General features: G+C 38.3%; 1 protein-coding gene across 8 annotated transcripts in view; it reads left to right on the forward strand.

The window, feature by feature from the left end:
* FUT8 (fucosyltransferase 8) overlaps positions 1 to 20,046 on the forward strand; it is a 291,145-nt gene that overhangs the window by 262,866 nt on the left and 8,233 nt on the right. For all 8 annotated transcript variants that reach the window (XM_073348344.2, XM_073348345.2, XM_073348346.2 and 5 more), the window contains 2 exons: positions 13,556 to 13,802; positions 15,730 to 15,906. In XM_073348344.2, coding sequence (XP_073204445.1) covers positions 13,556 to 13,802; positions 15,730 to 15,906 — 424 coding nt within the window. The remainder of the gene's footprint in view (positions 1 to 13,555; positions 13,803 to 15,729; positions 15,907 to 20,046) is intronic.

Here is a 20,046-nt window from a genome sequence, read left to right on the forward strand (position 1 = left end):
GCACATCGGAAAATGATTCTACTCAAGATATTTTCTCATCCCCAAGAACCAAAGGAGGCTGGAGGCCCATATTAAATCTCAGACAGCTAAATGTCTTCATCTGCCACCTGAGCTTAAAAATGATCACCCTGGCCTCTATAATCCCCATCTTAAACAAAGATGACTGGCTCACAGGTTTCAATTTAAAGGACACTTATTTCCAAGTAGACATCCCTCCTGCATACAGGAGGTTCCTTCAATTAATTGTAGACTTGAACCATTACTAGTACAGCAGCAGTTCCCAAACTTCAGGTCATGACCCCAAGTGGGGTCACTCCATCAGCAGATGGGGTTGCAGCAATCCCTTGTGTGCTCCACTCATCATTATCTCTTATATACGGTGCATGCAAGGTCACAATGCAGGGAGGACACCATTTTGCTCTATGAAATGTCATTCTTCATATAGCGTGACCTTGCACATACCAAATGTACGAGGTCACACTTCGCAGAGGACTCCATTTTGTAGAGCAAAATGGCATCCTTCATGCGACGTGACCTCACACATACAGTGTGTAGTACAAGTACAGCTGCTGACAGAAGATTTTCTGACCGCAGCTGTGCGTGAACACTTTTCGTGCCAGCAACTTGACCTCCCACCGTCATCCCTTTAAGTACCTTCTTTAAATGATTTTATATGCATATGGCCCAAGTGTTATGTCCATATCTGACCCCATCAGCTACACAGCACATAAACTTCATTATAAGTTGACTAACAAATTAAAATGATTCTAAATCCATTTTTAAAAGCTGCACATTGTACCAGATTTATTCAGGATCCATCCATTTTTGTGTAGATAATGTTTGTTTATAAATATATTGGTCAACAATAAAAAATAGATTGTCATTAACAGTTCAGTCAGAGCCCAATTTCAAAGACTTCCTAATAAAACATTTCTGAAGAGAAACCCAACAAAAATACATAGAAAATTCAGAAGATAGAAACTAACTCTGTGTAAGATTTCACCTAACTGGCCATTTAATTTTAGAGAAAAAACAGGAATTTCTACCCTATTGTGAACTGATTTTAGAACTCAGTCCTAATTATGAAGTCACTATCAGGTGCATCCATAATTATAATAGTTTCAAAATCATTAAAAGCAATTGTGGGATACGTTCTTTCGCATGAAGCAAAGAAAACAAAAGCTTATTTTTGTTTCTTCTAAGCTGTTTGGTACTTATGAAGCTGTATAGCTCACAAAGATGATGCATAATTTCCACTAGTCATTTTTTTGTTGTCTGGTCTCTAAAGAGATATATCAGAATATCACTGAGGTCAGTAAACCATGAACCAGTTGTCTTTGCAATACATGTGCAGTTGTCAGCAAGACAGTAAAGTGTCTTGAGAGAATTCAGCACAATTCACGCTTTTACTGTGTGATATGCTAATTCTTAACAACATTCTTAACACTGTGCTGTGTTCATGTGATTGAATTTAGAGCTTTTCACTCTGTTGAGTTAAGGCTTCAAACAGGGAATAATAGATTTTTTTGGTTGTTACTTAAGTAGAGCTATAATGAGATTCACATGGAAGGTGACAGCTGCTCATTCAGCTCACAGAAACCCTTATCAGATGGAATATATTTTGGTTGTATTCTAACAAAAAAAAGAACTAAATCAAAACCCAGATTCATGCAATATTAACGTTCTTCTTATGGAAATCCAAAGCAGCATACCATACTGTTAAGAAAACTTCCAGCAAAAGTACTCCAAGGTGCTGTACTTACAAATATTGATGAAGGACATAAATTCACACTGTGTAGAGGTCAAGCCCAGGAGTTTATTACGTACAGCGCTGACGGAGTGTCACCTTGCTTATTAGGCACTGTCAATTAATTGATTACAATGGAATATATGGATTTTTTATGGGTGGGGGAAAGTGACGGGGTAGGCAGCCCCACTTCCCCAGATAGGTCTAGCAGCAAGACATGATAGCACAGTAGCCAATGGTCAAAGATTACATAATGTCTTCGCCCATGGTCTCGAGTTAACAAATTAACATTTAATTAGTACTTTAATAAATGTATTAGTATAAAATATATATGTTGAATTTAATTTGGGGTCCATAGGAATGAAGTAGCTCCTTTGATTGTTTAACAGATATGTATTTAGGGGTAAAAGCAAAGAAACCGTGAAAGTATATGGCAATAGAGATTGTTTTTCAAGTTGTTTATTTGTGTTTTAAGGCAGGCATTGGTCCCTGGAAAAGGGAGGTGGGAGGAGGCCATATCTTATACTGACATGCTCGAACTTTCATAAACTCAAGGTTGGATGTGTGGGAAGAACGTCTCCCTACAGAAGAAACGATTACAACAGAAACAGGGTTTCTTTGTTGTATTTGCAACTTTGAATAAGACACAGTTATTGCCTCAAACATCCGGTGTTTTGCTGACCAGGCATATTTTAGCAAAAGCGAGGTTATTTTTGGTTATTTTGCTTTCTCTTAGCTAATCACTATTTTCTAGGCCTCTGACCTCTAAACTCTGGACTTTGGGCCTGTACACAAATCCATATATCAGGTTATTACATTAGCAATGGATTTTAACCCTTCAATTGAGAAAGTGAATAGAGTGCTCAAACAGACTTTTCAATTAGCACTCAACTAACTATGTTCACTGTTACTTGAAAAGGAGTTGAAATTTTGCCATGCAAATTAGTGAGTGCTCAGCTAACTGAAGAACTGAACTGAGTAGTGCTCTCAACCAGTGGTCAACTGGCAGGAAGTGAAACAGTATGGCTAAATGACAATATTCAAGAGGTTATTTGAGCCGAATTGATATCCTTTGTCCTTAAACGAAGTCAGTAGAAAAGAGCATAAACTGCAGCTTACTATTCATAAGAATTAAATGAAGAGGACTAAAATGGAATTTGAAAAGCCAGTAGCCAAAGAGAATAAAAACAAACAACAAGAAAGTTCTCTAAGTGTACATGTACTAGAATAAATTCTTTGAGAGGATCAGTAAGACCTCTGGGCTACCAGTGAATAAAGTAAGCAGTTAAGGAAGATAAGGACATTGCAGAGTAGCAAAATCATATTTTACTTAAGTACCAGGTAAGTTGGTTGAAACAATAATTTAAAGATAGCATTATAAAACACATAGCTAATCATAATATGATATAAAGTGACCGGAATTTCTTCTGAAAATGAAAACTATGACTCACTAATTCCTTATAATTATTTGGACAAATCACCAAAATAGTGAAAAAAGGAGAGTCAGCTGACATAATATACATGGATTCTCAAAGCTTTTAACAAAGTCCCTTACAAGAGGAAACCAAGCAGTCATGTGGTAAGAGGCAAAGTTCTGTCATGGATTAGAAGCTGGCTAGGATACAGAAAACAAAAGTAAGAATAAATTAGCAATTTTCATCATGGCAAAAAGTTGACATAGGCACCACAAGGTTTTGTACTAGGACTGTTTTTTAAAATTTGTTTATTCATGCTGTAGAGAAGGAGATAATTAGTGAGGTAGCAAAAATTTCAAATGACACAAAATTATTTAGGTTAACCCAGACTGTAAGGAACTTCAAATACAAAACAAAGCTAGATAAATGAGCAATGAAATGGCCGATGAAACAGTATTTTTAAATACAAAATAATGTACACCGAAAGGAAAAATTTGACCTATGCATATAACTGTTTTTCTAAATTAACTGTAGCAACTCAGGAGGAAGACAATGTAACTATGGACAAGACCTCTGCTCAATGTGAAGCAACAGTCAAAAAAGTAAAATGTTGGCATCCGTAAAGAATGGAATCAGAAATAATACTGAAAATGTTCAAAAGCCTTTATGTAAATGGTAAATCCTCACCTGCAATACTGTGTTTGGTATTGTATCTCAAAAAGTATAGTAGATATATAGAGGATTTAGGGACAGATGGTAAGGTTAGAAACTTGGTAAAACTTTCATATGAAGAGAGGTGAAAAGATTTTGACTTTTTAAATTAGAGATCAGATAAATAAGAGGTGACATGATAAAGCTGTACAAAATAATGAGTGGTACAAAGAAGGTAAATTGGGAGCTCCTACTTTACTTTTCTAAGAATACAGGAACAAGGGGAAAGTTAATGACACTGAATGTCATCAATTTTTAAACTGATAAAAGGAAAACTTTTTTTTTACACAACACTCAGTTTAGTCTGTGGAACTCATTGCCACAAAATATAATTGGAACCAAGAGGTTAAACAATTAAAAAAGGATTGAATACTTATTTTGCTAATGAGAATGTCCATTAATATATTTGATAGGCTTATATGCAAAAATGTCAAGTTTGGAAGGGATATAAATTCTCCTGCCTCATTGTATAAGACAACTCCAGCTGAAGATGTTAGAAATAAACTTCCAAATTGGAAGATTACTCCATAATTGCCCAATTTATGTTTCTCCAGTAATAAGTATGTATGTACTTCTTATGTATGTAGCCACTATCAGAGACAGGAAGCTGGAATTGGTGTGGTCTGATCTTGTATGGCAATTCTTATTCCTATCTGCTGTCAGTGCAGTCAAATGTTCTATAGTTCCAACAGTGGAACCCAAATCATGTTTTCTCTTATCTTGACCCTCTGCTTGGAGTAAGTCCTCATGCTCAGAGCACTATATTCATGTTTAGGGTTAAAAGTTTCAGTTCATGGCTCTTTGTGAAAAGACTGTATGGTGTGGAAATAGAGAGCCACTTAGCCATTTAGGCTCTGATCCAGCTATGCACTTGAAGTACCTGAGTAGTCCAACTGAGTTCAGTGAGACTACTAATTCACTTAGAGTTAAGCATGTGCTAAATGCCTTACTGAAGTAAGGTTGGCCTGTGTGACATCATTTTTAAATATTCCATTCCTGGGTCTTCGGGCAACTTCTGCCTGATTCGCTTGTTATAGATAAACCATCCATTGCCTTCATCAAGAAGAATGGAGCATATGCTATCCAACTTTTAGGACAGTATACAATATTTTTCATTGAATTTTTTGCCAACACTATTGGCTACTGTGCAAGAGTCACTTATCAAAATCCCTTCAACATTGATCTCTCAGAATGGATTCCTACCACTTGACACTGAACTGCCTTCTGGTGTATTATGCTATAATCTGAACTGTTTCATCTATTTCTGAATTGGATTATAAACTCCTCTGGGCAGAGTCAGTCTATCCCACTCTTTATACATAACCAAACATATTGACCGTGCTTTTTTTAATGTCCAAATTGCAATCAAAGTATCAAAACATCATGGGTTATTTCCAGTGCCTATTCTGTGAAGTTATGTTGCTTTTCTTAATAGTCTAATAAGTAATGAACCTGTAGGATTTATATTACAGATGTTCCCCTCCATATTAAGATGTGATATATTCAGTGTTGAGTAAATATTTATGAAAGTACACTGTTGTTGAAATGGTCATTTAGCCAATCTAAGTTTTACTTAATAGTTGCCATCTATTAGGACAGGAAATCATTGCTTCAGCTTTTTTCATGGTTTTCCTTACACAGATTCAAAAATCTGATTTTTTCATATTTCTTTTTAATATAATTAAAGGGGGTCTTTTCGAGAGAGTTGCTGAGCAACTGTTACTTCCATTGATGCCAATGGCAATTTCAGATACTAAACACGTGTCAGAATCATGCTCTCACAAGGCATTACAGATTGCAAATAAAGATTTCTTCTCTGTAGCATTTTCTTTCTTCCTGGTTTTAGCTGGATCCGCTTAGATGCTAACCCATTGATTTGCAAGCTTCTTTAAAGATTAGTTTGGTTGCTTTAACATATTGTGATACTGTAAATTTTTAACAATGCAATTTGTCTGTTTTATTTTCTTTCAAATACAAATAATTCATTAGTCAAATTCCCTACTGGTGTAAACTGGTACAACTCCATTGACTTCAGTTGGAGTTACAGCAATTTATATCAGCAAACAATTTGGCTCAATCTTTTCAAAAGACTCTGGCTGCCCATTGGCTTGGCTGAGGTGTGAATTCTCTGTTGTAGGACCCATCTTGGGGCTCTTGCTCTCCACACAGTTCAGGACCAGTGGCATTCTGAGCAGATTTAACTCTACATGGCACCAGAAGAACCTATTGATGGTCTCTAAGCACAGCATAGTATAAGTATTGTATACAGAAAGTTAGCTGGGGGCTACCTTGGAAATTGGCTGCTCCGATAGAAGCGATGAATGAAAATCCAATTCACTTTAATATATCCTGCATCCCTGCATTGGGGAAGGTGATCATTGCTGGTGGGGTCAGTGAGAGAAACTCAGGATATGATATTTGAATCCTATTCAATCAACTAAAATAAAATCACACTTTACTTAGAATTTCCATTAAAGTTATTGAAACCAATCCGTTGGAAATGAACAAGAGGTCAGTTCCAGATTTGTAACAAAAATTGCCTATTGGACATTACTTCATATACCATTGGTTTTCTCCTGAGCAGTGCCAGAGAGCCAGTTTCCAATCTCTTGTTCTCGATGGCAAAAGGAGGTGGGATTGACAGCACCATCTTTGGAAGATTGAGTAATATTGACAACTCCAATACTCAGTCCTCAGCCAGAAGGATGGTTTGCTGCATTATGATCTCTTGAGGGTGGAAGGGATCTTTGACTCCAAGTTGGATACTGAGGATCTCCTAAGAAAAATACTGCCAAGCATAAGTTTTGACTGTTACTCCTGGGGAAAATCTGTGCCACTGCGGCGCAGCAGAAAAATGCCCCCTCCCTGCAGATTCCCGTTGCTCCTTGCAGAAAATGGTTTCGCTGGGGAAGCAAAGAGAAGTTGCAATGGTGCTCACTCACCCCTCCCAGCAGCTCAGACATTCTGTTCAGGCAGCCGGGGGAGAGGTAAATCACTTGTGGGAGGGAGGTCCGGGGGTGCCCCGGGGTACCCAGGGACATTAGTCCCATCTTGGGAGAAAGGAGGAGGATTGAGATAGAGTTCTTCCTCCCCCTCCCCCTTCCCGGCACAAAGCCACCAGGGCTGGGTCAGATCAACCCCCAGAAACTTCTCCTGGCTGCAGGAATCTCTGTGGGAGGGGGAGAGTAGGTGGGAGATGGTCGGGGGGGGGGGGGGCGCTGAGGCTCGGTGACGGGGGGGAATCGAGCAGGGGTTGGATGCAGGGTCCTGGTGATGCGGTCAGGGGAAGCAACTCTCCTCCCTGCACCCGGAACACCCCCTCCCAAAGCCCCCCGCTCACATCAGGAACCCCCCACACCCAGAACCCACTCCACTGATCCCGCTGAACCCCCTCCCCGCCACTGAGTCTTGCCCCCTGCCTCAGGAGCCTCCCACACCCAGACCCCTACCCTACTGAGCTCCAACTAGCTGCACCCGGACCCCCCAGTCCTCCCCACTGAGCCCTAACCACCTTCACCTGGACTCCCCTGCAGAGTCCCATTCCCCCTGCACCCAGAACCCCACACTGAGCCCCTGTGCATCCAGATTCCACCACCCCCAGCCTCCCACTAAGCTGCCAGTATCCAGATTGTGCCACACAGAACCCTGGTATTCTTGAGGGAATTCTTCACCAAAAAATTTAAAATTTTAAAATTCTGCAAAGTTCTGCGTATTTTATTTGTCAAAATAACACAAATACAATAACAATATAATCCCACCATTTTCAATTATTTGCTGACACTTATTTTGAAATAAATTACCAAAATAATTGAAAATGGTGTGATTATATTCTGTTATTTTGATGAATAAAATATGCAGAATTTTGCAGAATTTTAATATATTGTGTGCAGAATTTTTAATTTTGGGCACAGAATTCCCTCAGGAGGATAGTATGATAAAAAAATCTTAGAGTATTTGACTCAGCTGTAAAATTTCTGCACAGGGTTTGTGGTATATTCAAAGGGCTAAATTTAATCTCTACTATAATAATGTAAGAACTTGGCCTTGAAATTAATAATTGCAGAACAATTAAACATTAGGAAATTAATCCTACATCTGCCTACACAGTGTATGCAGGTGGGGTAGATGGATGTTGAGACTTTTTCCATACCAGTTTGGGGGAGGGTCACAGATAACTAACCGTATGGTGCATATGGCCCTAAATCCTGCCACCAGTTTCACACAGAACAAAAATATTTATCCGTCCCCTTTGCACACCAACTTTGTACCATCGTGGAAAGGAAAGGAAAAAAAGGTTTGGTGTAGAACTACGGAGTGGTGGTCATGGGTGGGTTTTCTTGTTCCCAGCCCACAGGTCACAATTTTAATACATTGTGACCATTTTTTTAAATATAAACACTACTGTACCCTTGCAGGCAATTCTATAAATCACACTTTAAGCATCTGGTGATGAGTGGGATGGGCAATAGAACTGTCACCTGCTCTGATGCCTATCTGTTCCTCACACAGAGGAGTATCTTCTCCTTCATTACACCATTTTGTTTTGCTGAGTCTATCTGCCAAATGATTTTTTTAAAAATTGAATAAAAACCAACAGCTAGTCTTTCTTTCATCACCCACAATGATGGAAGAGACAAATTTAAAGTAGAATGTTATCAACAGGATACCACTACTGCACGTTCCTCCATTTTATTTTTCTTCAAGTTGTTCTGATGATTTCGCAGGGGAATGTTTCAGGCAAAGAGCTATGATTCTGAATTAGTTGGCTTATGTATCTTGCTTAACCTTAGAAAAACCTAAAATGACATAACACATTTTGAAAACGGACTCCTGAAATAATAATGACCTCATGTATTTAATTTTAGTTTTGCAGTTGGTTATGTGCATTGTCTCTTGCAAAAAAGCACTGCTCAAGTGAGAATTTACAATTGGGGTTTCTTACATACATTACTCACTCTATATCAGGAAAATAATTTATATTATGATATGTTACATTTTAGACTAACATATGTGAAGTGATAACTGAATTTGTCCAATGTTCCATACAGCATTCTAAGTTTTAAAAAAAATTATTCAAGGATACCATTTGCACAGGATTCCCTATCTTGGAACTTGTGCTTCCAGGAACTAGGAATTCATGTGCATTCTAGCTTAACAAGAATGTGGAGGGTGCTGCAAGTACATCTGACGTTCCTTGTGAAGGTGATGTAATTCATTTTACTGAGCCTATCATCTTGCCAACAATTTCCCCTTTGGTCGTTATAAGTAGATTAAACCTTGAGAAAGTCTATCCAGCTTCTTGTTTCACTTTCCACCAGCTCAATAGGTGTTTCTGTAACTAAAATTAACATGTCTAATGTTATGTCTACATTTGTACACTTCCCTGGGTACTTGTCTGTGTACTGCTAGCTCATGTATCCCATACCTGTGACAAGTGTCCACATTGCTGAGCTGGGCATCAGTACAGGCTGTACACAGGCTCATATCCGTGTCCATACAGCCTTTTTTCAGTATGTGACATTTAGCACTACCATTTCAGAGTCCTGTGTGTCATAGGAGATGCTCTGGCAATCACCTCGCTGCGTGTTGCTGGTACTATACACCACATTCACGTATTTTGCTACTGCAGCTCCCACTCAACTCTCCATTCTGCCAAACAACACTGGAAACATGCAACAAGTATATGATGATGTGGGTCTGCTACGCTCGCTGGATAAATGTTCATGCAGTACATTACTGGATACAAGAAGGAATTGGTCCAGAAAACTTTGAGATGGTGAAGGTGGTTGATCCAGAGATGGAATGAAAATCCACTGTGGTCCCAAGGAACAGATGGGTCAAGTGCTGAGAGTGCATTGGTATGCCCATGAGTGGACCACCACTTCTGGTCCCAGAGAACCAGTATAATGGGACCACATGATCTTGGAAACCTGGGATTATGACTAATGGGTATAGAACTTCAGATTGAGGAAGCAGACCTTCATCAAGATGTGTGAGGAGCTTGCATTAACCCTCCAGCAGCAGACCACTCCCATTTCAGAAATCCAGACCCGTGTTATGAATTTGTTTCTTTTTGTTTGGCTGAAGAGTACTCCTTGGGCCTACCCAGAAGCCCACCTTCTAAATATTAAAAAATAAAACCCAAATGAGAAATTAAAAAGCTCTCTGGAGTGGGACTGATTTGCTCCAGGCCCCCACCACCAGAGAGGAAAATGCTGAGCCCCCTGAGGCGAGGGAGATGCCTAGCCACAATATATACATTGAACATAAAGCTAAAATGGTTTGTAACAGGAAGAAATTGGGAGGGGAGAGGTCAAATTCCTTGGGAAGTGAGTAGACGAATGATTGTGGACACATGTTGTAGCCCTTCCTCTTCCTCTCTTATCTCTGAAGTGCTGCTTCTGCACTACCACCAGAATGGGTTCCCTGATGGCATCTTTGTCTGAAGAGTCATTTCTGACCTCTCAGAGAAGACTGATTGGAAATGTTATAGAGAGAGCTCAGTACTAGTGGTGATGGAATGTGAGTGGGGTATTGCACTCAACTGTCGGTACACCAGAAAGCCATAGTCTGAAAACTATAGTGTGTTTCCAGGTGCAATTCACTGCTCTGCAGAATGCCTGTATAAGGCTGCACTCTTTTTAAAATGCAGTTCAGCACTGTTTTGAGGACAACACTCTTTTGTTAGTCTCCTAACCTCAAAAGAGATTAAAGCATGAGGTTTCACAGCCTTTTTAAAACTTTAAAAAAAATATTACTTTTATAATGACAGTGAGTTTCGCTGTCTAATTTTGTGTTATGAGAAAAAGTATGCCCTTTGATCAGTTTTCCATTTGCCACCTTTCAGTTTTATTTAATGGCACATTGTTCTTGTATTTTGAGATCCACTTGTTTAATGTTGTTCAAAATTCAATATTTTGTATATTTTATAATAGTGAACTGTTATTGATCTTTTCTCTAAAGTAAACTTATCAGTCTTTTCAGTCTCTTCATATAAGAGCTCATTTCTGAATCCCATTTACTTCTGCGAAATCCTCTTAGAGATGGGGTGACCAGTACTGAATACAGTGTTCCAGATGAGGGTGAAACACTGATTTATAGTGGCATTGAATGGCATAAGGTACACGAGTATAAGCCCAGTTATAGTGTTATAACTGCATCTATACTAGGACAATTTTGCTAGTTTAGCTAAACCAGTATAACTGTACTGGCAGAACCGTCCTACTGTAGCAGGCTATAAGTGTGTTATCATTCTGTTTTCAATTATCAGTTCAATAACTTTATCAGATACAAGTTAAAACGTAGTTCTATACAGTATAAGACTCATATCCAAAGAAGATACAGGTTCATCTCTAAAAGTCATGAGTAATAATTATTTGCAGCTACATAATTTGTAGGCTTCTTTCCAGAAAACATTAATTGAAAGTAACCTCACCTTAACCAACCAGCTCCTGATTAAAGTTCTGCATCTCATAGAGGTTATTGCTGTTATTCCTGAACCTTGACTGCCAACTTTGATGTACTCTACAGTACCAGTGAAAAAATTCTTGCAGCTTGCCTTTTAATCATGCAGTAAATGTCATGTTCATGGGCTTTGTTTTACACGTGTACTGAAATGAATTTTACATACACGCAGAACAGTTGCAACCAAGGGAATTTTCTAATTGCCCCTTTTACTGAATAAGACACAGGTTCATTATTCTTACTTACAGCAAATAGATTTTGTCAGCCCATTAGCCGTCTTAATAGTTGACAACTATTCTCTGATCATTTTAACTTCCAAACCTTCATAGAATACTTTATTCTTAGTACTGAAAAAGTATTTTTACCATGTTTGTTTCTGATGGCTTAAGCTGAAAATATGCTTATCCTCTGAGCCACTCATAAAGCATTCTTTCTGTAGTGGTCCAGTGATCAGCTTTCACTGTGTTGCACTGGAATCCATTGTAGACAATGACAACGTCTTTTGTGAGTTGATCAGCCCACTAGAAATGCATATCTAAATCTTTCAATTTTAAAAATTAAAATGTATAGTACTGTATTCTGATGCTTCTAATTTTCTGATCATCGTTGCTTTTGTTCAGCTCTGGGAACATCAGAAAAGTGGACACTTTCATTCTTTTTTGAAAGTTTAGTCTAAGAGAATATTTAATGGAATTAGTTTTGTCCTAATAGTGGTGCCCCAGATCTAAAATAGCTCTGGATTTGCCCTGGCATTTAGCTGTCAGTGATGCAACCCAATGTGTGTACAAATCAATTCTGTTATAATTAATATTTAAAAGAAGGCAAATTCATGCATGTATATTCAATGTGCATTTGATTGTCTCCCTCTCTCCTACCCCTTGGTATGCTACTCATCATAAATTATAAGCTCTTCAGAGTAAGGGCTGTGTCTTCCTCTGTACAGCAGCTAGCTCAACAGAGCTACAATCATGACTGGGGCTTCTAGGTTCGACTGTAATATAAACATTAAATAATAGTATATGGAAATTTTTGAAAAGTGACCTACATTGAGAACTGTCCCCATATTGAAACACTGCAGGAATTCGTGTTTACATTTTTCTGTCATCCAGTTCTTGATTTGTGAAATAATGTTTTTGATTTATTTTTAAACACTCAACTTCATTCTGATCATTCGGAATTGCAAGGAATGTCCAAGTAGACCGAGAAGCACAATAGTGATATTTTAAGAGGGTTTGTTGGTCTATTGCAGTGGTTCTCAAACTTTTTTTTTTCCCACGGACCACTTGAAAATTGCTGAGGGTCTCAGCAGACCACTTAATGATCTTTCCAAATGTTGTTTGTATCGTTAGCTAACTATTGTAAAGTGCTTTGGATAAAGCACTATATAAAAAAAACCCCTTAATGATTAACATTTTTTGTTCTACAAATAAAAGCGCACAACTCATATTTTAATATCAGTAGTCTTACCTTTCCAATGCGATGGATGTGCCTCTCCCCCGCCGCTACAGCCCCTGAGCTGGGGCTGGGAAAGAGGGGGGGTCTCTCCCTCTCTCTCCCACCGCAGCAGCCCCTGAGCTGAGGCTGGGAAGGAGGGTCATCTCTCCCCAGCAGCCACAGTCCTGGAGCTGAGGAAAGTCACCTCTTTCTCTGGCCACCACGGCCCTGCACATCCCAAATTCCCCCCACCCCCTCTTCTCACCCCACTTCCCCCTCCCACCTACACCCTACTCCCCCAAGGCCACCACCTCACCTTACAAGTGTGTCTTCTCCAGGGTCCAGGCACCTAATTAGTGGAGCCACACCTGCATGGCTCCACTAATTAGGGTGGCCCTTTATTCTCTTGTGTGTGGCTGCCCAGGCATGCACCTCAGAGGGAACTATCCGCAGACCACCTGAATGGAGCTCGCTGACCACTGGTGGTCCACGGACCACAGTTTGAGAACCTCTGGTCTATTGTATATATAATCAGCCTAATAACAATGAAAAGACATTCTGGTGGCATAGGTTGTTAGAAGCATAAAAAATGGCATAGTATTAATCCATTATTATAAATAAAATTTCAATAAAAATAGAAAGGGGGTTCATTAGCCTCATTGTTAACAAGTTGAAAATGCTGTTCTGGTAATCCATCTGGAATGTTACATATTCTCGTATATCTCATATATAGATTGTTATTGAACTGAAACTCTTGGTTCATCCTATTTGTATTCTGGTACAGGTGAGGCAAATGATAAGAACGTTCAGGTGGTGGAACTTCCCATCGTTGACAGCCTACACCCACGACCACCTTATTTGCCATTGGCTGTCCCAGAAGACCTGGCTGATAGACTAATTCGTGTCCATGGGGATCCTGCGGTGTGGTGGGTCTCGCAGTTTGTCAAATATTTGATTCGCCCACAACCATGGCTAGAAAAGGAAATCGAAGAAGCAACAAGGAAACTTGGTTTCAAACATCCAGTTATTGGGTAGGAATTTTATTTTGGTGTTTGCCAAGAAATTGTACATCATAAATGTTTATTGCACATCATAAATGTTAGCTATAAATAAATTTCCAAAATATGATGGATACAAAACCAGACTCCACATATTTAGAAATCTTATATCAATCATTTTACACTGTATTACAGTTGCTTACTTCTATGTTGTTAGGTGCACAGCTGAGCATCAGTTCTCTCCTAACTGCTTCAATGCCTCTGGTGATCACATCTCATACAAATAGAATTTAAAGATAATATCTCCAATTCTCTGGTCTGGTTTATTAATATACAAATTATATGCCAATAATTTACAATAAATCTATATTCCTATAATCTTCCCATCTATGTCTCTACTTAGGTGTCCAAAGCCCTTCTGCTAGGGCCTGCAAATACTTTTTTCCTCTCTTTTATCAGTGTTCACAACATTGCTTCTACCCCTTGACTACAGATGTCCTTTACAACCTTCTCAATAGGTTCTGAGTAGTCTTCTTTGCTCCTCTTGGCTCTAGGGGTCCTCACCAGTTGAAGGCAAACCCTGGCCTGCTCAGTGGCTTCTGGCCCAATGTCCACTCAAGCTCCTTCCCTGGGCCCTTGCCAAGAGTGACCTAAAAACCACACCTGTTTTCCTTCAGGTCTTCCAGTAGAGGGGCTCCATGTCTTTCTCCCATTGATACTATAGCTTGACTTTTATAACCTGCATCATCTCCGAGGAGGCTTTGGTTTCAGCAGACTTCCTGGAGACTAGAAGTATCAGAATGTTTGCTCTCAAAGGGTTATGGCCCTGTAACAGGTGTGATAGGCTGCACCCTACCTTAAAGGACAAGCATGCTCTGTTACACCTATGCTAATAGCTGAAATTTCTCCTTGCCCCTGCATTGCTCCCTCTAGATTTTCCCATCAGACTGGACATGCAGACTGCATAGCCAGCTGCCAGGAAACCTGTAAAAACATGATATTTTAAAATATTGAGCAAGGAAATAAAATATTGTCTGTTGTGGAGTAAACTAACTAGTCCATATAAGGGCAATGAATGTACCTTTTCACGCCACGCCTGTTGGTTTTAATCTCCTTGAATTCCTGAATAGTATCTGAAGCCATTTATTTGTCATGGGATAGATCACTTGTTTGGAATATAATGTCCACAGATTTTTAATGGAAGTGTCTGACAAATCCTAAAAGGTGTTACAATTGATGCAGTTCTGATGAGGACAAATAAGGTTCCATTTAAAACCCAAAAGAGAAATGCTATACAGAAGCACTATACAGAAAATTGGAATTACTTGGCAGTGTTTTGACTTAGTAAAAGGTAGGAGGGGACAAGCATATCTTAAAAATGCACTTCCTTTTGAGACCAGAGAAAATGTAATACTGTTAGTCCTGACAGCTCATATATAGTTTTCCTGAAGAAATTTAAACTGTACACTGTGGCAACTAAATAAAACCTGGGAGGTGTATATATGCAGAAAAGATCAAAGGAAGGTCAGCTTCAGCCTACTCAGTAGCAGAGACTTGGAGAGGTTTGCAGAACTGTAGCTCTAAGATTCCACAGTGACAGATATGGAGCATATTAGCATTTCGCCTCCAAAAATAATAATTATATTCTGTTTTCAAGGGCAGGATGGTAGTTACTTCCCATGGTGTTACATAACAAATCTAGTATGTCCTGTGGTTCCTGGCATATTTCAGACTTTGCAATTAGTATTTCACATTTGGTGAATATTTGTCTGTAGACGCTATTGATTTTTAATCCTTTTTCATTTTATTTAGTGGTTCATTTTAAGGCTCATCTGAGTACCATAATGGGGCAAAAATGTTTATTCTAAGATCAAATCTAAATTTCAATTGCCAAACTGTCTATTATAAAAAATATAAAAGATTTACATGTTGAATCCCAAGCGTCTGCCTTTCTTTTCAGTGTTCACGTCCGAAGGACAGACAAAGTGGGAACAGAGGCAGCGTTTCATCCCATTGAAGAGTACATGGTACATGTTGAAGAACGTTTCCAGCTTCTTGCCCGCAGAATGCATATAGACAAAAAACGGGTTTATTTGGCTACCGATGACCCTTCGCTACTACAAGAGGCAAAATCTAAGTAAGATTAATTATATTTGCATTATATAGATGTGCAATGGAAGTGTTCGTGTCAGTTAGGAAGAGTTCTACAATTCCTGACCTTTGTGGGTACAATTCTTAATGTAGGTATTTCAACATAGTATCTGTGGTTTAATTTATACAGTTGAGATTACAATTCAACTTTCACTATAGCCTTTCTTGTAATTTGTTGGTCATTTTCTCAGAAATTTTTTGGTTGTGGCTGAATCTTTCCATGTTTGGCCTCAGCTCATCGGTAAGACTTTGTAAATTGAGCATAATCTATTCGGCCATTTAAAAATAATTTATATTTTTAGTATTGTAAAGCAGAAAAAGAGGAAAATATTTAAAAATAAATACAATCTTGAGCACATTATGCTTTTTTTAAACTTTCAACTTCCGTTGCATTGCACAAACTGTCTCTTTCCTTTTCAATTTTAATTTCCCTAACACATCTGGAGATTTTCCAGAGCACTTCACTGTTGTTTCCTTACTCCCACTACATTAAATTAAAACATTTTTTTTGACATGTAATGGCTGTAGTTTGTCTTGCAAAAACATCAGCATTAGTAACTTCTAAATCCATTAAACCACTGTGTTCCAACACACTGAAGCTTGAATTAGTCCCTCAATTGTGCTGTAGTTTCAGTCTCATCCAAGGTCAATGGTCTCTGAAGGAAGATAACATTTTAAAAAGTATCCCCTCCCCAAAAAGTAAATAAAACCCTCTGTTTCTGAATGCAGTGTGAGGATATTTATAATGAAGCTTAAATGAACTACCAGAAACTGATAACTATGAGTGGGGAAGAAATAATGCATACAGATAATCCAATATGAAGAAAGCTTTGAGATGCCAGTTTTAATTATTTTGCTTGATTATCATAATCTGGTCCTTTGGCTTTACAGTGAAGAGGAGTGGTTGATAATTTCTTCAGAAAGACAGAGACCCTAAGGAATACTGTATTATATTCTGATGCTTTTAACTAGCCAGATTGAATTGAAGAGCTGACAGAATACTATAAGGTGATTCGAAATCAAATTCATGAAATGGAGGTTGCCCAGATTCGGAAACATCTAGAAACCTGGGATTCCTGAACAAATGGAGACAGGAAAAAATGAGAGGTTCTCTTCTGAATAGACGTATGTGATTACAAGGGGCTAGAAGATTCCACTGTGTGCAGTGAAGCTCAAGTTAACAAGAAATTGAAATAGATTTAAAGTATGAAATGCGATCTTTCTGTTTTAAGTCATAATTCTCTGTGGTACACAGAGTTTACTGTGGTGGGGTTGAACACTGTAGGATTTCTGGGAACATTTACAGAAATTCACAAGTGTTCCTTTGAAAATCAACAAGTTATTTGGAATCTCTTCCACTTGAACCCACCTTCTTAAAAAGTGTCGATCCTACTGTGAAAGAGTAAATGGCTTCTGAATCTCTGAAGTAGGTGGCAGGTTACCTTATGCTGACAAAAGTGAGCTGGCTCTGTAGAGAGAGAGAGAATCTAGAATATGGCCTAAGCAGTACTAAAGTAAGAACCCTGGGGAGAAGACTTGAGCTGAACTTTTAAGTTATTGTTAGTTTTGTTTGTAACTAAAGCAAAATCCCAGGAAACGAGGTGAGGTTTTGACTCTATATGGTATGTAGACTTTGTTCTAGAATAGGTTGAGGAAAGTCACCTGCTCTTAGTGCTCCTGGTGACAAGAACTTGTAATGGGGTGTGTCAGTATCATCATGTTATCCCCATAATATCATAGTAACAGATCACACAGAATGTATGTTCAACTGCAGGATATTCAACTTTACACATTCCTTTTGCAAGATGCCCTTGTTATGCTGTATAAGAAGGGATTGATAATGACAGTTATCTGGATTCTGAAAGTGATTTTGTGAGATTTGGCTTTTTATAAGTTCCACAAAAGTCTGGTGATGTACTATAAGATCAAAAAAGTTCCGATTACAGAGAAATTGTATTCTTTTTTTTTCTGACAAAATTCAAAAGTGTTGCTCTTGCTGTTTTTACACTTTTTCTGTATAAAAGCATGCTGACAAGCTAAACTCGCATTAGCGCAAAACAAATAAAATATATTTTAAACAATAATAGTATTATCTAGGGCTGTCAAGCAATTAAAAAATTTAATCGCGATTAATTGCGGGATTAATCGCACTGTTAAACAATAATAGAATGCCATTTATTTAAATATTTTTGATGTTTTCTACATTTTCAAATATATTGATTTCAATTACAACACAAACTACAAAGTGTACAGTGCTCACTTTATATTTATTTTTGATTACAAGTATTTACACTGTAAAAATCTAAAGAAATCGTATTTTTCAATTCACCCGATACAAGTACTGTTGTGCAATCTCTTTATCATGAAAGTTGAACTTACAAATATAGAATTATGCACAAACAACCCTGCATTCAAAAATAAAACAATGTACAATTTTAGAGCCTGCAAGTCCACTCAGTCCTCCTCCTTGTTCAGCCTATCGCTCAGACAAACAAGTTTGTTTACATTTGCAGGAGATAATGCTGTCCACTTCTTGTTTACAGTGTCACCTGAAAGTGAGAACAGGCATTTGCATGGCACTGTTGTAGCCGGCGTTGCAAGATATTTACATGCCAGATGCACTGAGGATTTATATGTCCCTTCATGCTTCAACCACCATTCCAGGGGACATGCGTCCATACCGACGACAGGTTCTGCTCAATAACAATCCAAAGCAGTGCGTACCGACGCATGTTCATTTTCATTATCTGAGTCAGATGCCACCAGTAGAAAGTTGATTTCTTTTTCGGTGGTTCGGGTTCTGTAGTTTCCGCATCAGAGTGTTGCTTTTTTAAAGACTTCTGAAAGCATGCTCCACACTTTGTCCCTCTGAGATTTTGGAAGGCACTTCAGATTCTTAAGCCTTGGGTCGAGTGCTGTAGCTATCTTTAGAAATCTCACATTGGTACCTTCTTTGCGTTTTGTCAGATCTGCAGTGAAAGTGTTCTTAAAATGAACATGTGCTGGGTCATCATCTGAGACTGCTATAACATGAAATATATGGCAGAATGCGAGTAAAACAACAGGGGACATACAATTCTCCTCCAAGGAGTTCAGTCACAGTTTTAATCAACACATTTTTTTTAATGAGCATCATCAGCAGGGAAGCATGTCCTCTGGAATAGTGGCCAAAGCATGAAGAGGCATACAAATGTTTAGCATATCTGGTAAGTAAATACCTTACAATGCCGGCTACAAAAGTGCCATGCAAATGCCTGTTCTCACTTTCTGGTGGCATTGTAAATAAGAAGAAGGAAGCATTACTTCCTGTAAATATAAACAAACTTGTTTGTCTTAGCGATTGGCTGAACAAGAAGTAGGAACGAGTAGGTTCTGAAGTTTTACATTGGTTCTTTTTTTGCTACATAACTGCACTCAAAAACAAATCTCTATTTGTAAGTTGCAGTTTCACAGTAAAGCGATTGTACTACAGTGCTAGTATGAGGTGAATTGAAAAATACTATTTCTTTTGTTTATCATTTTTACTCTGCAAATATTTATAATAAACAATATACACTTTGATTTAAATTACAATACACAATACAATATATATGAAAAGTAGAAAAACATCCAAAATATTTAATAAATTTCAATTGGTATTCTATTAACAGTATGATTAATCATGATTAATTTTTTAAATCACGATTAATTTTTTTAGTTAATCATGTGAGTTAACTGCAATTAATCGACACCCTAGTATTATCATCTACTGTATTTAGTGCAACATTAGCAGAAGCTGTTGGACACAATGGGGAAGACAAGAAGAAAAATATTGCTAGTGACAGCCCCTCTCTCTCTCTCTGACAGAGATATGACCCCTATTTCCTGTCATACGTGGCCTTGTCTATTTCTCTTCAGGAGCAGCAGCAGCATCTTCTCAAAATTGAGAGTTTCTTCCTTTTCTCATCTAACCTCTGTTTCCACATTCTATGTATAGCCAAGTCTATCTTTAAAACTGAGTCATTAACTCTGGAGTGTTTTCCATGAATATATTCATTTTTATGTTGAAACAAATGTTTCCTTCAAGACACAAAATTCTAATTAAATCTCCCCCAAAGCCAGATGCTTCAAACAACGTATTTAAGAG

This window comes from Lepidochelys kempii, chromosome 6 (assembly GCF_965140285.1).
Source record: "Lepidochelys kempii isolate rLepKem1 chromosome 6, rLepKem1.hap1, whole genome shotgun sequence".
NCBI classification, from domain to species: Eukaryota; Metazoa; Chordata; order Testudines; family Cheloniidae; genus Lepidochelys; species Lepidochelys kempii.